General features: G+C 35.6%; 2 protein-coding genes across 2 annotated transcripts; both read right to left on the reverse strand.

Annotated features, from left to right (window-relative positions):
* Nucleotides 1-6,850: 6,850 nt before the first annotated feature.
* On the reverse strand, nucleotides 6,851-11,911 carry LOC115971908 (VAN3-binding protein). The gene is made up of 7 exons (XM_031092010.1): nucleotides 11,262-11,911; nucleotides 10,840-10,965; nucleotides 8,757-9,189; nucleotides 7,839-8,069; nucleotides 7,718-7,767; nucleotides 7,577-7,634; nucleotides 6,851-7,448 (listed from the first exon to the last, which is right to left on the reverse strand). Exons 1-7 carry the CDS (start codon nucleotides 11,664-11,666, stop codon nucleotides 7,234-7,236), a joined length of 1,518 nt encoding a protein of 505 aa, XP_030947870.1. The 5' UTR covers nucleotides 11,667-11,911; the 3' UTR covers nucleotides 6,851-7,233.
* Nucleotides 11,912-14,406: 2,495 nt separating this feature from the next.
* On the reverse strand, nucleotides 14,407-17,453 carry LOC115970699. Its single transcript, XM_031090287.1, has 2 exons — nucleotides 17,145-17,453; nucleotides 14,407-15,800 (listed from the first exon to the last, which is right to left on the reverse strand). Exons 1-2 carry the CDS (start codon nucleotides 17,400-17,402, stop codon nucleotides 14,706-14,708), a joined length of 1,353 nt encoding a protein of 450 aa, XP_030946147.1. The 5' UTR covers nucleotides 17,403-17,453; the 3' UTR covers nucleotides 14,407-14,705.
* Nucleotides 17,454-17,659: the final 206 nt, after the last annotated feature.

Genomic DNA, 17,659 nt, shown 5'->3' on the forward strand with positions numbered 1-17,659 from the left:
TTTTGTACCTGTTTGTACCCATGTGCTTATGTAAGCTTTTAGGGTTAACGTTTTTATGCATAATTTGTAGACTTTATGGTTTGTACCTTGCTTATTGCAGTCTTTTATGCTATATTGAAATCAATACTTTAATCTAAATGTCATGCATTTTGTTTTAAGTACTGTCACTCTTGTGCCCTTGTAGGATTGTTCCTAGATGCATATACTTAGTGTATTATGCATTGGTTAAGTGTTGAGCATACAAGTATCTTGCTTTGTTCTTGTTAACTTGTATGTTCATGTGTTCATTCCAAGTGTGAATGAGCACTGTGATCACTACCTTGTGGTGTTCACTTGGTTGATCAAGCCATGATTTGATTCTTCACTTCATCTTTGCTTGATCACCTTTAGCTTGTTTCATATGCATTTAATGCTTTTCTGCATACAATGATCATGGTGTATTGTTGTGTTTCAGGAGTTTCATGATCTTATGATTCAAGTGCTACACAGCTTCTAGAGTTAGGTGTGAGTGAGTTTTGTTCAACTGTTCCCAACTCACATGTTAAGTCTAGAGTCTGTTTTAGGGTTTTGTCACGGAATAGCCAAAGGGGGAGATTGTAAGGTTGAATTTAATCAACCATTTTATTGGATTTATTCCGTACCAAATTTGCTTGTATTTCAGCATTTAGTAACCCTGTATTTAGGTGGGTTTGATGTAAAGGTAGTGAGTGAGATAGAGTGTTGATTACTCAAGAGTGTGCAAAAAAACAGAGACTCGCGGCTTGCTCTCCCGGGTAGCTCGCGGTTTCAAGCCGCCAAACGCAGCACATGTGCCAAGCGTGCCAGAAGGTGAACAGTCATGCTAGCTAGAGCACTACAGGACAAAATAAGACAACTGGGCATACAATTATCTCGCGACTGGGTCTCGTGACTTAGTCAAGTCGCGAGGCCAAGTCACGAGCCACCCCTGTTTTGTAAAATCTGACGTTTCACATTCCTCTCTCACTCCAGTATAAATACCCCTTATACCCACAAATGTATGAGGGCTTCCAGAGAGAATTTTGAGAGAGAAACCCTAAAGAAAAACAAGATTGATTCACCAACAATCTATACATTAGAGTCTCTTCAAATTCCTCAACTCTCTTCCTCTCCATTGTTAAATCTTTGAGAGACATTTTACCAAAACCTTGTTTTCACCATATTCATCTCTGTGAGAGGGTTGTTTGGTTTGCTGGGAAGTAGTTAGGAAGGAACCAATTTACATTGGTTGATGCTATGGTCTAGTAGCGGAATTCGGGAAGCTAGAAAAGAAAAAGGTTCGGCGCAACCTCGTTGGAGTAAGAAGCTTGGAAGGCTTAGGTGCACTGGGTAGATTAGGCTTGGAGGGTCTATTGCTGTCCTTGTATCCCAACTAAATTTTCTAGTTGATTGTTTACCGCTTGTAGGGCGGCGGAGAGATTTTACGCCGAGGGCTTCGGTTTCCTCTTCGATAGCACATCGCGTGTTGTCTTTGTGTTTGCATCTTCCTTCCCTTTTATCTTTGCCTTTTATTATTTGCTGTGGGTTGTGATTTTAATTTGGTTTAGATAGTTTATCCAATTCTATATTATAGTTTATGTTCATTTTCCGCACACTAGTTGTTTGACATAATTCTTGAATTGGTTAATTTGTAAATTGAGGGTCTAAACGTTCAAGGGTGTTTATACACATAATTGAACTTTCACAGTACATGAACTTAAGGAAGATAAAGTAATGGGTCTTGGATTTGGTTATGAACGGGAAAGTAATGACTACAAGTTGGTCAGAATTTCTTTTTCTAAAAAGTTGGAAAATCAATTTTATTCTGGAGTTGATGTGTATTCATTGAGGGCTAATTCTTGGAGAAGAAAGAATAGGCTTGTGCTTGGAACTGTCGTGGTGAATTCTTTTTCAAAGGTATTCATATCATTTGATATACGAAGTGAAGTGATTCAGTACATAAAGATACCTTATAAAATTGACATGGCTACAGAAGAATTGTGGCCTTTTGTTAGGAATGGATCACTTGCTGTTGTTATTAGATCAAAAACTACAGAGTATCGTTAAACATTTAGCATATGGGTGATGACAGAATATGGGGTTAAGGAGTCTTGGAAGTTGGATCAAACAATAAACTGTTGGACCTCTATGTGTTGCAAAATTGGTGGAATGTTATGAATGAAGAACTCCTCTTTGCGACTCACACAACTCTGTACCTTTATGATCTACAACGGAAAAACCTCCTCATGATGAAATTATATACGCTGATGTTATTGGTGATAATTTTATACCCAACATTGAGGTGGTTAATCACATTGAGAGCCTAGTTACAATTGAAGGAACAAAAGTCCAGGTCAAAAGAGAGCGTAAAAAATCTTGGTTCGGGGAGGATTTTATTTACTTTCAAGGCCTTCCTATTTTGCTAGTTACTATATGTTTGCTCCCCTTAGTGTTCGAAAGGTATTCAACAAGTGCAAGCGAATAAAGAAGCTGGTGGCTGCCGCTTAATGTTCTCCTCTCTCTTTCTGACATTATGTTTTACATGAAAGCTTTGTCATTCAAAAGAATGAATAATTTATTTGTTTCTGTTTTTTCTTTTGTTGCCTATTTCACCCAGCTTATTCAAGGAAGAAAATAGAAAATATCTTTACTTTTTCTTTGTTCTTATGTATACTTTTCAACGGTGGGAGGAGATTCTTGATATACTGTGTAGTAGTGGAAGTTGCAAGTTTAAGCAGGACAATTGGCACTCAAACCAGATCGGTGTAAATTCTTCTAACTATTTGCTTCATGCAAAATCTTTGAATTGAATCCATACATATCCTATCATGTAGGAGAATTATTAGGAGTAATGCTTTTCTCCATTCACATAATAAAGTTTTATGTTGAATTTAATTAATGAGATTTATTAATAATAATTCTTCCTTTTATATGAACAAGTATTGTAGTTTTTTATTTTATTTTATTGGATGAGTATAATTATTTAAGGGTTGACTAGTGTAGGGGCACAATTTTAATGGTCCAATCCTTGTCGGTCAAGTCTTGGCCCAAGAATTCCCACACAATGAATTTTTTGTAGAGTATGGGCTAAAGAACTTGGCTTCAGTTAGCTTAGACGGTTTGTTGCATGGGTTCAGGAAATACAGAAACAAGAACGAAAAAGATGGTCGTAAAGAGAGATTCCTCTATAGTGATCAGGCTCGAAACTTTGTTTATAGGCATATATTCATACAGTAAAGTATCTTGAGTGTTCCTTCCCTCCCTTTTTTCTCCGTCCCTTTCTCTTGGGGGACTTTTACATATTATATAGGCCCTCTCCTATCAACTGGGCTTTACACTTGTTGATCATTCAAACCCCTACTTGAGCACCTGTCCCATCAGACACCCCTATCAGTTCTTTGTGAGTTGCAGTGGCCAAGGTAGCACTGTTCAGGGGTCTTCTCTTCATTAATGCGGCCAGGAGAGTAGTTGTGGTGCATTTAATGTGGTGGTGGCAGCCTTTACTGAGATATTTTGAGTTTCCTTTCTTTTTACGTATTTGGTGGGTGAACTACAGTGGTTGGGACGCATCTTTGATCCGAATTTTGTAATGTCTGAGGAGGAATTTCTCCTCGGACATGTTCTCTTTGCCCTAGTGGGCCTAAATAAGGATTTTGGGCCACGATGTCTCCTCAGAAGGACTTGTCCTCGAATGGGCCCAGGGCCCAGCCAACCTATTATTCTGGGCCGGTCTCCACAACTAGTATTACTAGTCACAGACTCACGCGATGCGTGGAAATAAATAATTATTTTGTATTGTAATATAATGTTTGGTTTTTTCTCTAAAATTTTTTGAAGATAATATTTTCTTCCTAAAAACTAAATAATTTCTATTCGATTCAATTAGGTCTACTTTGGTTCAATTTGGTCCTCTTGGTCAATTTGGTCCCCCTTCAATTCATTTTATACTAATTAGGCCTTAGATTGAATTTTTTTTTTTTTTGTAGGTTTTCTTTTCAAATTTAGCTCAAAAATTCTTTTTTTTTTCCTTTAATTTTTGGATCGAAAAGTATGAAATTTTATTATATTTAGAATAAACTCTAGTTTTGTATTAAAAAATACAATGAAAAATACTAAAATAGACCTTAGAAAATAAAAATATGAGCCCTAAAAATGCAATAAAAATGATAAAGATTCCAAAGTCTTATTTGGTCCACATCGGTTCTATTGATCTATTTTGTCCTTTTCGATCCAATTTGGTCCTATTCAGTCCATTCGGTCCTATTTAGTCCATTCTATGTACTAAGTTATATTCAGTTCAATTTAGTCCATTTGGTCTTATTCAGCCCACTTCAGTCCACTCAGTCCACATTGGCCCTATTGGGTCCTATTCTGTGCACATCGGTCCTATTCGGTCCACATTGTCCTATTCGCTCAATTATGTCTACTTTGGTTCTATTTGGTCCATATTGGTCATATTCAGTCCATTTTGTCCACTTTGATCCACTTCAGTCCTATTTGGGCCATTCGGACCACTTTGGTCCTATTCGGTTCATTTTGTCCACTTAGGTTCTATTCTGTCCACTTCGGTTCTATTCATTCTACATTGATTCTATTTAGTCCAGTATGTCCACTTCAGTCCTATTCTATCGATTTGGTCCACTTTGGTCCAATTTGGTCTATTTGGATCACTTCAGTTCATTTTGGTCCACTTAGATCTATTTTCGTGCACTTACATAATGGGAAAAGACTTGTTTGAGTTGAAAGCACCTAATCTAAATCCAAATTTATTAAAAAAATATATTGCTGCTACGCTTATGCGCTTGCACTTCTTGTTTTTGTTGGAAAAAGACTCGTAATATCTAAAATCTTAAGTTTAACATTTATTATTGTTACGTTTTTGTTGAGCCACATTAATGTAATATTTTAGTCCACTTTGGTACGACTAAATTTAACTAAATTATTTCTAAACATAAAGGTTATGAATATACAAATGTAATTTTAGGGCAATTATTCATTTATTTTAACATTTTTAATTTTAAATGAATTGCATGAAGTTGATTATATATTTAAGCAAAATAAATAAATAACTATACTATATATAAGAGAATTCCCCTCTTTGAATTAAACTTTTAAATGCTTCAAAAATACTCTTATTAATGAAGGGTAACTTCTTTTAGAAATAGAGTCATAAATATCAAATAACAAATTTCATTTTGAATTCAAAAAGAGAACTTCTAAAATTTAGGATTTTTTTTCCCTTAACATTCATCTTTTTATTCCCTAAAATTTAGCTTTTTTTAATTTCTTTTTTATAATAGATGCAAATTATTAACCTTTACTCAAAAAAATAGAAAAACCTCTAAGCATGCACAATGCACGTGCTTAGAGACTAGTATACGTATATGTGTATGTATAATTTTTATTTAAATAAATTATTCAAATTATTCATTCTCTTAAAAGAGATTATCATGATAATAAAAACTCATATCAAACTTATACTAAATATGTATACTTTATTCTCTAATTTTTATTGAAGAGAGAGAGAGAGAGAGAGAGAGAGAGAGAGAGACTATTTGTGATGAGGAACTAAAAAATATAACACCAAAATGTATGAACCCAAATTACAGAACTTAGAGAATATCAAACTAAAAAAAATACAAAAACTTACAGAATATTTTAACAAAACTCTATTTTGGGTTCATACATTTTGGTGTTATATTTTTTAGTTCCTCATCACAAGCACTCTCTCTCTCTCTCTCTAATAAAATTTAGAGAATAAATTATACGTATTTAATATAAGTTTGATATGAGTTTTGATTATCATTATAATCTCTTTTAAAAGAATGAATAATTTGAATAATTTATTACAAAGTTAGTTTGAATAATTTGAATAATCTCTCTTTTAAGAGAATGAATAATCTCTTAAGATTTTAGATATTCTCTCAAGTTTGTGTTAAGTTTGTTAAAATTAGTTACAGAGGTAGTTTTAACTGTAACAGTAAATTGAATTGGTTAAAATGGTAGCCAGAAGCCAAAAAGAGAAGATAAAGAAGAAAGAGAAGAAGAAGCCAGAAGGCAACAACAGCCTAAATTCCAAAGTTGAGACACTATTTTTTATTTTATTTTTTTGGGTTAGAGATTTGGGTAAAATTGGAATTTCAAAAAAAGAAGGGGTAATTTAGGGATAATATGCAGAACTAGCAACGGTAAAAATGCAAGCTTGGAGAGCGTTTTCGTATTCCATCTCAGATGGTCCATTACCAACACGTGTTTTTGGGTTGATTGCGATTTTAAAACGCACGATTTGGAAATCTTACCAAACGCCAAAGATGAAAAAATCACGATTTAAAATCACAATCATGCATTTTGGCCCGAAAACACTGAACCAAACGGGCACATTTTCTCTCTTTCTTCCCTTTTTAGCTACATATGATTAGTTTACATACGCTTTGTCGTGGTTGGCATAAGCTAAGAAAACAGCTGTCGTATAGTTAGTACTTAGTACTGCTTCATGTCTCTGTACTTGTGACAACGATACACCACAGAAGGCATCTCAACTTTATATGAATCCAAGCAACTCCAAATGGTTTTAGCAGCCAACTTTTGAAGTACATACAATTTATGCCCTTAGAATCAGCCTTCATCCCTGACACATTTCAGCTCCTATATTTTTCAAACAATGAAAGCTGAATCACATGATTTTTATTTTATTGCTTTTGCTCTTGCTAGGACCTTTTTCAAATGCTTCTAGGATACTATTTCATTCTCATCTATAAACAACCTACCAAACTTTGAATATCTCTTAATTTAAGTCAAGCACCAACTCTAAATATTTTAGCTTTCTAATTTCAATTGTTCACTATCTTGCATGTGATTCAAAGTTGCTTCCATTTCCTTTTATCTTAAAAGGGCATATCCAATGGGGTTAGGGGACAAAGCAAATTCCAACTAGATTAACATGCACCTGTTTGATTGAAAACAATATGAACAATAATATACACCCATAAAATAACTAATTAGTATGCCCACATATGAAGTCATAATTTAAAAGCAGGCCAACTGATTGATTGTTTACCATTACCTCAACCCAAAGCAAACTTTATACCCTTCCTACTACTCTTTTCTCCTTTCCTTCTAAAGCATTGAAAGCTGAATCCTATTATCTTTTGCTTATGCTTGGGACCATTACCTATGTCCCTACTTTAATAAAATTAATTGTCCTAATACTTATTGTCCAGCCAGTTGGCATAAACTTCATGCAACTTTTCCGTTCTCTCTTTCTGCCACAATGGAGAGAAGCCTTGAAACTCCTTGAGTCCAGATATCATATTCTCTCTGGTTCTTGCACTCGAACTCCACAATACCTCGCAGTTCAGTCTTCAATCCGAAGTAACGACGCTGCTCTCCCCCATCAAACAAGTGTCTTCCCGGCCATGCTGGCATGTCCTTGTACACTTCCATCACCACATCTATAATTCCAAAATCACTACTTATAAAACTAGCTATTCTTGACTCCTTACTTATCAAATGGAGAAATCTGTTTGTACTGAAAAAAGAAAAAGATGGAAAAGACGATAAAGAAAGCAGTGATTTTTACTCTTTTTCTTTTTGGTGATGGTCCCTGCGACATGTTTGCTCTTCATCTTTAGCATTACCTGCAGAAAGTGAGGGCAGAGTATAGTACTACTCACTGAGTGTTATCATTAGTTGTTTTTGACTTTTGATTAAGAGAGCTAACCTGGCCTGTTCGATGAATATAAACAGATACAATCTTCCAATGAAGATCACCTGCAGAATTAATTCAACATTAGCTTATGTCTAGGATTTGAGTATCATAGAATTCAGTTTTTGAAGATTACCTTTGCGCGTGCGTTTAAGGAGCTCAGTTCCTTTAGCAAGAAAGTCTTGGCTACAGATGCCTAGATAATTCTCTCCAGGAGCAAGTTCTCCACTAGAGCTACTACTAGGATGACCATTATTGACTTTACCACAAATTCCAATTCCCATTCCTTTCTCCAGAGGTGTAACTGCTGCAATATTCCACACTTCCTTTAGAGCTCTTGCCTTCAAGGTAGCTGCCCCACGTAGAGCTGCATACAAAGTAGAGTGTAACAACAGGAATAGCATTTTCTCCCATAATGCCATGTCTATAGATTCAATTCAATGACAAAAAATAAAACTAGATGCTTTAGGTATGTGTCCAAGATGCTGATACTCAAGATAACAGCTAATGCATTATGAAAGTATTCTGTGATAACTAAAGTTACAACCTAAAAGATATCACTCAGCCTGTTTTAGAGTTGGCTTAGTGTGTCCTATTTTATATGAAATAGAAATGCATTGAATTTCCATCACTTAAAAATTTGAACTCTCACTATGATGTAAAAGCAAGCTGTGCAAACAAGCCAATATCATTGTCACTAAGCTCCAAAATTGATTTCTTAAATACTTAAAAAACTTTTACCTCCCATGAGTGCAAGGTGGTGAGTAAGGTCACACGTTTATGGACAGATGAGTTAATTGCCAAGAAAAAAAAAATCCTTTAAGAGAAGCATTTAGGGTGCTAAATTATATTAGATAAATATTATAAAATGAGATAGTATTATTTGTCTAGTCATGTATATCACAGCTGGTCACTTGTATAAATTTAGTAAGTGAATACCACACATTGTATTTGGCAACATAATAAGTAACCACACAAATATATAATTAAATTATAGAAAATTTTGTAGCACTTTAAGCATAGCTAATTTAGCTTATCACTCATCAAACCTTACCTGTAGCTGCTGCTGCATTAAGAGTAAGGATATCATCATAAGAACGCACATTGACAGCAGAGCTGACAACCGAAGCAAGGTGATCACGCTCAGCTCCCATGGCTTCTGCAGCCTCCACACATTGTGCAGCTACTAATGTTGCGGCTGATGCCACAGCCATGTCAGTCTTGGCCAACTGCTCATTCTTTGCTGAAGCTGAAGAGGCTGCTGTGGCTGCTGCAATGGCTGCTATGGCTGAAGCCACTGCAGAAACTGAAATGGCTGCATGGAGCTGAGCATTGTGGGCTCTCGTTTCCTCTTTCTTTTTCTCTTTCCTTTCCTTCAACCACCTCCCAACTGTCTTGGCTCCACCACCAGGGTTGCCATTAGCATTGCCAGCACTAGCACGACCACCATTGAATAGGGGCTGTATGGTATTGTTGGCACGGAAAAACTACGTGCACAAAATAAGTAAAACAACAACTAAGCCTTAATTCCAAAACTTTATTAGGAGCGACCATAAATAATCAACATACTAATCAAGGTTTGGCTAACCTCAAGTGTAATATATGTTCTTATCAGTTGAATATAATTCAAGAATCATTGGCAAAAAATAAAAGCGTGGTTTTGCTTGTGAAAGGTCTCAATAAAAATTAAAATTGTCATACGCTTTTTACATAATTCATCATATTAAATAGGACAATCATTAATTGATCATATTCACAGCAACAGTACTAGCAATTCAATCATTACTTTTTTTTTTTTTTTTTAACAATAGCAATTCAATCATTACATAACCATCAGTCTACTGGATAGCTTCAATAATTCCATATCCTCAATGGTTGAACATAAAATATTATTATTTCTTTGAATAAAGTACTATAGACACTTTTTTTTTTAACAAAGTACTATAGACTCTATAGAGTATTAAACTACTACTAGTTACATTCATGATCTTTTTTTTTTTTTTTGGGGGGGTAAAGTATGATCTTTTAATTTTGATGACTTCAAGGGTATATCCGTGAAGGAGATAGAATAGAAGACAAAAAAAGAAAAATTGCTATCGTCACAACAATACTTCCCCTACGTAACCAAGTCAAGATGGCTGATTGGCTGGCTTCCTCTAACAGTTTTCACTCTCAAGTGAAAGGGATTGATTTACATGAGCAGGGACTGCTTTGAGATCAACGAGGGCTTTCATATTTCATGTCTATTTCAGAATTGCCTTAAATCATTGAGCATGTGACTATGAAAGCCAAAAGATTATGGAGATACTACAGTACAATACAGCTAGCTAGCACCGTCAGAAGCAAAAGATATTAATTGTTTATCATGTGTGATGAGATGGGAGAGAAGCGGATAACCATGCAGAATCAGTGCCGGTTACTCTATGACTATAACCAAAACAGGCAAAAATTGCAGACAAATGTGACAACATGACTGATCCTAGCATAGTAATTACCTAGCTTCACTACAACTTGCACACATTTGGGTCAGTTCTTCCTTAGCTAAGCTACAACTCAATTCACCTAAATGAGTGAAACAATTTTTTCCTCAACTTATTTCATATCTTACTGAGATGTTAATTATATTTATGACCATGATATCATTTTTACTATATGTATCAATAGCAATAGATTGCCTTAGAAATTGTGAGAGAATTTGTGAAAATATGTGTCACTATAATTATTACACAAATTATAGTCCGTATCTAACTAGAATTTGATCAATTAGTGCTGAGCCCACACAGCCCAACCTCAATAGCAACCCCTCTCTCTCTCTTTACAAGGAGCCTTGGTTCATAGGAAGATTGTAACCAAAAGCTTTTATTGAAAGAAGATTTATTTAATCATTTGTGCCAAACTAATATTCTTTTTTTAAAGAAAAAAGAAAAAGAAAAGGAAAAGGCAAAACAAAACCAAAATAGCAACAATTATGTGTGGCAGAGAGAGAGAGAGAGAGAGAGAGAGAGAGACAGTAAAAAGCTGAGATATTGGTCTCCTTGTTGGATACAGAGAAAACCACACTAATATGAAATACTGTATTATTTTGAAAAGAATATAATATAGCACGGTCTGGTAGAAGATAAGAAAAAGTGAAAAACCTTAACAACGTCGTCGAATTCCTCAGATGGAGAAACTGGGGGACTATCTGTTCCTGTTAAAGAACCAACGCCATTCAAAGGTTCGCTACTGTGAGATAGCCTTCCTGATGTTAGTGGCGACACTTCCTGTTAAAACAAAAGAAAAAAACAACCCCATTTAGAAAATAGAACCCAAATGAAAAAGGAAGCCTCCTAGATTGAGTGCTCCTCTACATTTTATTATGTTCTGTTTGGTTCCCGGGAAAGAATGGAAAAGAAAAAGCTTTAAAACATACATGCATTTTCTTTTTGTTCCTCTCATTAGTGCAAAAGGCAATGTATGCGGGAAAGAAATAAATGGGATTTTCTTCTTTCTTAAGCATTTGTACTTTGTGTTCACATTAACATTAATATTTATCATGCTATAAACCATTAAAAAGTACCTCTCTCACAGACTGTGACATAATGCGCTCAAGAACTAGCTGAGAAGTGGCACATGAAGCAAAAGAGAACTGGTTTGCTGAGAGACTGTTATCAGTTTGAGGAAGCTCCTCACACTCTCCAGCTATGTCTTCTGGTATAGAGTTGGTGGTGCAAGAAGAAGCTCCGCTAGTAGACTTGGAAGCCATGCATGAAGAAGTAGTAGTAATAGAAGAAGAAAGAGCAGGAGGAGGAGCTAGAGCTTTGGAAACTTCAAGAGCAGAAGCGCTCCAAGACCTTGACAGAAACTCCATTGGGGCTCGTGGGCTCTCCGGCAATTGGGTCCCTCCACGAGGTGTAGGCCCAGAAGCCCGGCGAGAATGTTTTGGTAGAAGTGTCTCTTCCATGAGAGTGAGTGGTTGTGGCATAGAGGTGTGGTGGGGTTTTGGTTATGTTATATATGGGAGGGGTTGGGTTTGGAAGTTCGTGTTTTTTGGATGTTTCTTATGGGATGTGGCCAATAATGGCTAAAGTTCGTCAGGATGTGGTCAAATGGTTTGAGGTGGTGTAGCTTTCAACTGCCACGGGGATGGTGTTGGGGCCCATTGACAATTCTCCTCCTATTTCGAAGATCAGTGGTAAAAGAAATAAAATTCCATTGAGAAGCTTTAATGGCAAAAGTATAAAGAAGAGAATAAAGAAGGCTTTGTTGATCAGGTGATCAATCTTTGTTAAAAGAAGGATGCCCACATGGGTTTTATTACATTTCCCATCATGTGATCAAATCTTATTGTAGATTATTGAAAGTCATTGTGGTTCACATTGATGTTTTATTTGGGATGATGCAACCTACACCCCACATATTTGAGACACTTTTGGGCTAGTATATCCATGGGGAAAGAGTCCAAACTGGATGAACCATATCTAAAGTTTTATTGGACGAACCATTTATTACAGTAAAGAATAAACCGGTTAAGATAGAGTTTCTAAAGATAATAGGTCTTAATGATCACAAACTTATATGTCTTAATTGTTCTATATACACACATCATGAATGAAAATTGGCACTTAGAGAAGATATTTTTGAAGTCGCATGCTTGACTTGTGCCTTTCAGATTTTGAGCTTCTTGTTGGCTGTGTGGACCAATTCGTTCCCACCTTTTTAAATGGGGTTCGCCCTTCTAATTCTGAATTCTGACAGTACTACATAACATGTCAGAGAGAGGCAAGTAATCTAATATATATACAACAGTGCAGCGACCCTAGGTGGTGACCAAAGTGATTGTGTTTCTTACATGTCTTAAGGTCTTGGCAATGTCCAAGGCCGACAAGCTTAGAGGTACAGACAAAATTTTAGCTCAAGCATTTTTTTTATCTTCCACCAGAGTCTTGGACACAAAGCTGAGCACCAGAGCCCAGAGGTAGACTTGTGCTAAAATGCGCGTGCCATTGAACTAGATACGTCATTTTCCTACGCTTCTTCATCCCCAATAGCATACTTTATTTTTCGTTTCTTTAATTTTTTGGTCAGCTTTGTTTTTTAAAGGTCATGATTACCGACCATATAGAATAGAGACCCTTTATTCCTTTTGCCTCGTTTTCTCAATTATCATTACCGCTTTTCGTTTACAATTGCATTTCAAATGTGTATGAGACCCCTTTTGTAGGACAATTCAAATAGCCTAGTGTTCAGCTTTTTCTATCTAAGAATAGGAAAAGGAGCCATTGTGTTAGATTACTTGAGTATTTCATCGAGACAGGCAATAATTAGATGCTAGTTACCAATTATAGTATGAAGGTTGTGTTAATTTTATTTGTACGGAATGGAAAATGCACCTTGATTAGAAAAAATCAATTCGGAGTTTAAAAAGCTAGCTTGAGTTTCTTTTTCTGAATTGAAGCCCGATCCTTGATTGCAAGCTAAACATGTACTTTGCACACTCAATTGCCCATTGGGCATCAGCATCTTGTTGTAAAGCTACAGGAACAATCTCCATCTTTTCGATTAAGAGTCTAAGACAAAGACAACTTTAAAAGAAGTGAGAAAAATTTTTAGTAGTACTATCAAACGGTAGATTTTAATTCAGGTGGAATATTGGAAAAATAAAATAAGTTAGATAGTGCTTCTTTTAACAAGGAGATTCAGTAAACAGTACTGTCCAATAAGATAGATTTTAATATAAACTTAAAAGAGCATTAACTAACGGGGATCTAATTCTAAACCATGCTGAGCAAAAAAATACCACATTAAAACCAGACCTAGCTTACAAGCACTCAACCTTGTCCCTAGACACCCAATTTGAAAAGGACTAGACAGAGATTAGCCCATTACCTTAAAGTCACCACAAAGATTATTCCCAATAATTACTCATAATGTATGGGACAGAAGTACTACACACCCTAAAATTAGTCATGAAGAGTCCTAGACAGGAAAATGAAGAAAGAGCATAAAATGCAATTCACAATCCAACAAGAAAATCAATTAAGGGCCTGTTTAGATACCACTTATTTTGCTAAAACTAAAAACTTATTGTTGAAAGTACTGTAGATAAAGGTAAAAGTTAGTTGAAATAGTACAGTGTGACCCATAAATAGTACCAAAAAGTGCAGTAAGACCCATAAATAGTAAAAAAATTAAGTTGAATAGTAAAATAATTTATAATTTTCATCTAAATCCAAACGCACACTAAATGTACATGATTGCATAATTTATTTTCTTCAGTAATAACAACTAATCGCGGTTCAACCACATGTAAAAAAAAAAACCTAAATGTGAAATCCCAGGAGTCCTTTTTGCTTCAGTAACCCTCCCACAGGCTATACCCTGCAACATGAACCCAAAATGGTTCTCTTTCCTACCACTTCTTTCAAATAACATCAAGTGTTGGGCGTTGTTAAAAGCTCGCCTGACCTTCAAGTGTCAAACAGTTGAGATCAGTTTAGTTTGATTGCTGGCAGTCTTTACCTTCATTTTTAAATATTTTATAGCAGTCTTTTGAAAGCAGCATTGAAAAATTCCAAACTTGCAAGTAATACTCTAGGAGTGGGGTGCCAATTCAATCAAGTACAAGAATAACATCTACAGGCAATTAATTGTTCAGATTAGAGGCTTACTAAACAGCACTCACCATTTCTTAGCTACAAAAATAAGGGAGCACACACCATATGTGAAACTAGAAGTTTCTGCAACAGGGAAGCATTCCCTTGAGGGGTTCCCCACCTTTTTTTTTTTTTTTAATATATTTAAATCTTAGGCAACATATATAAAATGGTTTTCTCCACATAAAAATGGGGCAACTAGACAGCTACAAACAACACGAATGTGTAAAGAAGTGAGAAAGATTGAATAGAATCAGAAATACACATTAGGCTGGAAAGAAAACCAAAAATCAGCAATGCAATTGCAGGATAGATATTGAAAGAGGGCTCAATAAAAATAGCATTCTGCAGAATATCATAGGAACTACTTATCTGTTAGATTGCAAACCACTGCCACCATAGTATTGCTTGGTGGTTTCACGTGAGAATTCCGCAAATGTCATCCCATCCTTTAATCGTGATGATAGAGGGGGAATTATTTTTCCAATTTCTTGAGTTAGTTTATTATGGTCCTGCTCAGAATGATTTGTTTCCTCATGACATGACATAAATTGTTTCATAGGATAATCTGAGATTGAGAAAGTTTTATTCCATGCAGGCTGCAAGAAAACAACAAAGGTTTCTCTGCTCAAACTTCCCAACTTGGAAGGTCTAGAGACACAGTGAAGGGTTGAGCGAAGCTTCCCTTTCGATATGATATCAGCCGATTCACCCACCTGAATGATAAAACTTTCAGGAGAGGCCTTCACCATGCAGACATTATTCTTGTAGGGATTGAAAATTTGCAAATATGTGTGGCCACTAGGGGATGGACATTCTTCATTGCAGGATAATGAAAATGGATCATTTGGTTCTGTTGCTTGTGAGGAAAGAAATAAGGGAGATGTCAAAACAGTGAAGATACCATAGTCGTAATGCCATTGCTGCCACAGATTGGAATGAATTCCACTGGATCCAACTTCACTACCATTTGAATCTAAGTTAACTACACCTTTTGATTGACCTTGTCGATTCCTTGTGGAATTCTTATCATCCCTTCTACCATTTGCCTGTCTTTTTGTGGTTGCCTTGCTCTCCCCAGCTTCACTTAAAACAAGATTGTCCAGAGCAGAGTGATAGTGTATAAGACGCCCTTTAGCTGCACAGGACTCCAATAAGCTTTGCTCAAGCTCTTGCCCACCAATGGCCTTGTCACATATACGCGCAATGCGAAGCCCTAGATCCATCATGCAAAATCCAAGCTTTCTAAAAGTATTTCCAAGATTTTTAAATTCAATATCATGAATTTCTTCCGTTGTACCAACATCCAGATGTTCTTGTTCTGAACTCAATAAGGTATCTACACTATGACTTGGTTTACTTTGAACAGATTCCAGACCTTGCTCGTATCTGAGTTGCATAGCAAAAGATGAGACACTTCTATCTGGATTTTTCAAAGGAACATCACTCCCCAAGTTATGCTCCTGAAAATAGGTGTACAGAACAAATAGAAGTTAAGAACAATGAAATACTTGTTAAAAGAAATTACTTTAGAACAAAACATCCATCTCTGTGTTGAGAAAAATATCTAACTTAACAAATTGCACACAGAAATGACAATGTAAAGCAATAGGAAGAAGTTATATGATGGTGTATGAGGCATCTCATTGAGGGCCCTAAACACAATCTATTGCTAGAGAGAACCATAGAAATTTACACCTAAAAAAGAATAAAATTGTTATGAAATGGGCCAATGATGTGTATCAAGCACACAATAACAATCTTGATAAAAAAATTAAAATTCTACATGAGCAAGTTTCCTTCTTTTTCAAGGACACATAAGTAAAATATAAAAATAATGACATTGGCTAGATTTGAAATGAATCAGATGTTGGACTAAAGCCTTCTAATTTGCTAAATTCTTTATAATCACATCAAATAAATGTGTGCTGAATCCCAATTTCCCTTTAAAAAAAATATTTAGAATAAGTAAGTATTTTAATACTAAAGCTAAAAAGATTAAATAATTATCATCAACCCAGGAGACAAGACAGTGATGACTCAAAAACTTTCAGGGGCGTTTGGTTCGCTGTGATGTGCATGTGCCCTTGATGTGATGCACATTAAGATGATGTAACATTAGGGATTTTGGTTTATTTTATTTTTTCTAACATTACCATAGTCTAAAATTACAAAATATATCACACCATCTTAATCTCGTCACCTTCCTAAACAATGTAATATTGTATTCTTGTATTGAGATTACATTAACGTAAGATTACAATAATATAATATTACCCTACAATGTAACATCACGGCGAACCAATCGGCCGGCCCCTTGAGGGAAAGCATAAAGAGTGCAGCCAATTTCTGGTTTGCAAGCTTGGCATATTTACCGATCCTACATTTAAATTTAGTCCATTGACATGATCTTTTGGTAGTGGAAAAGGAAAACTAGGAAAGATGATATTATTATTATTACTATTAGTCAAAGTTGAATGGACAGCGATTCTTAGTCAATGAATAATCCCATTTCAAATGGCTCTAACAATACTTGTCCACCCACCATGTAAGTTTAATCATAAAATGCAGAGTTTATATAATAAAATGAAGTGCAATACTAATCTCTAAGCGTAAATCATTGCAGTTTGTTTCCTTTACCAATACAATTCTAATCACTCTTCCTTTGTTTCACCATTAAATACCAGAAATGATCAAAATCCAATGCTCACTACAAGAATTGAAATAGACAAAATGGGCACTATATTACAAATGTAATATATATATATATATATATTGAAGAAGAAGGAGAAGAAGAAGAGGTTGACCTTGAGGATGCGAAGACGGTGATCAGGAGAGAGAAGAGCGAGGTTGCGAGCCAGAGAGAGGAGATGGCGGCGGAGAGAGGTGGTGGGGTTGGGAACGCCAGTGATTGAGAGCAGGCCTGGGCCAGTGGGCCCTAGGGCTTTCATTATCTCTCCGATTTGCCTGCTTTGGCTTAGTTGTTCTGAAACAAGCATTAGATCCGAATAATGGAGCTCATACAACTCTTCTTCTTCTTCTATCAACTCTGTTTCTTCTTCCATTGAAAGAAACTCGGAGAATGTGAGGCACTGCAAATAATAATATTGTGGATTTAACTAGGAAAGCGGAATGTCATTTTTTTTTTCCCCCAAAAATCGCCCTTTTTATTTTTATTTATTTATTTATTAGTTTGGAATTTCCATGTTATTTTTTTATTATTTGTTTTAGTAAAATCACTGCTTATAATTTTTTTTTTCTTTTCAATTTGTGGTTGAAATGTCTTTTAATGATATGGAAAATTTGCTTTTCCTAGTGATGA

This window comes from Quercus lobata, chromosome 12 (assembly GCF_001633185.2).
Source record: "Quercus lobata isolate SW786 chromosome 12, ValleyOak3.0 Primary Assembly, whole genome shotgun sequence".
Classification (NCBI taxonomy): Eukaryota; Viridiplantae; Streptophyta; class Magnoliopsida; order Fagales; family Fagaceae; genus Quercus; species Quercus lobata.

What these genes read in the sequence shown, in the direction of transcription:
- LOC115970699 (XM_031090287.1), bottom strand. Translation starts at nt 17,402, where the DNA reads ATGGAAGAAGAAACAGAGTTGATAGAAGAAGAAGAAGAGTTGTATGAG. An exon ending in ACCGTCTTCGCATCCTCAAG is followed by an intron (nt 15,801 to 17,144) that starts GTCAACCTCTTC and finishes ACCTATTTTCAG; the next exon opens with GAGCATAACTTGGGGAGTGA.
- LOC115971908 (XM_031092010.1), bottom strand. Translation starts at nt 11,666, where the DNA reads ATGCCACAACCACTCACTCTCATGGAAGAGACACTTCTACCAAAACAT. An exon ending in TGTCACAGTCTGTGAGAGAG is followed by an intron (nt 10,966 to 11,261) that starts GTACTTTTTAAT and finishes TTGTTTTAACAG; the next exon opens with GAAGTGTCGCCACTAACATC. An exon ending in AATTCGACGACGTTGTTAAG is followed by an intron (nt 9,190 to 10,839) that starts GTTTTTCACTTT and finishes TTGTGCACGTAG; the next exon opens with TTTTTCCGTGCCAACAATAC.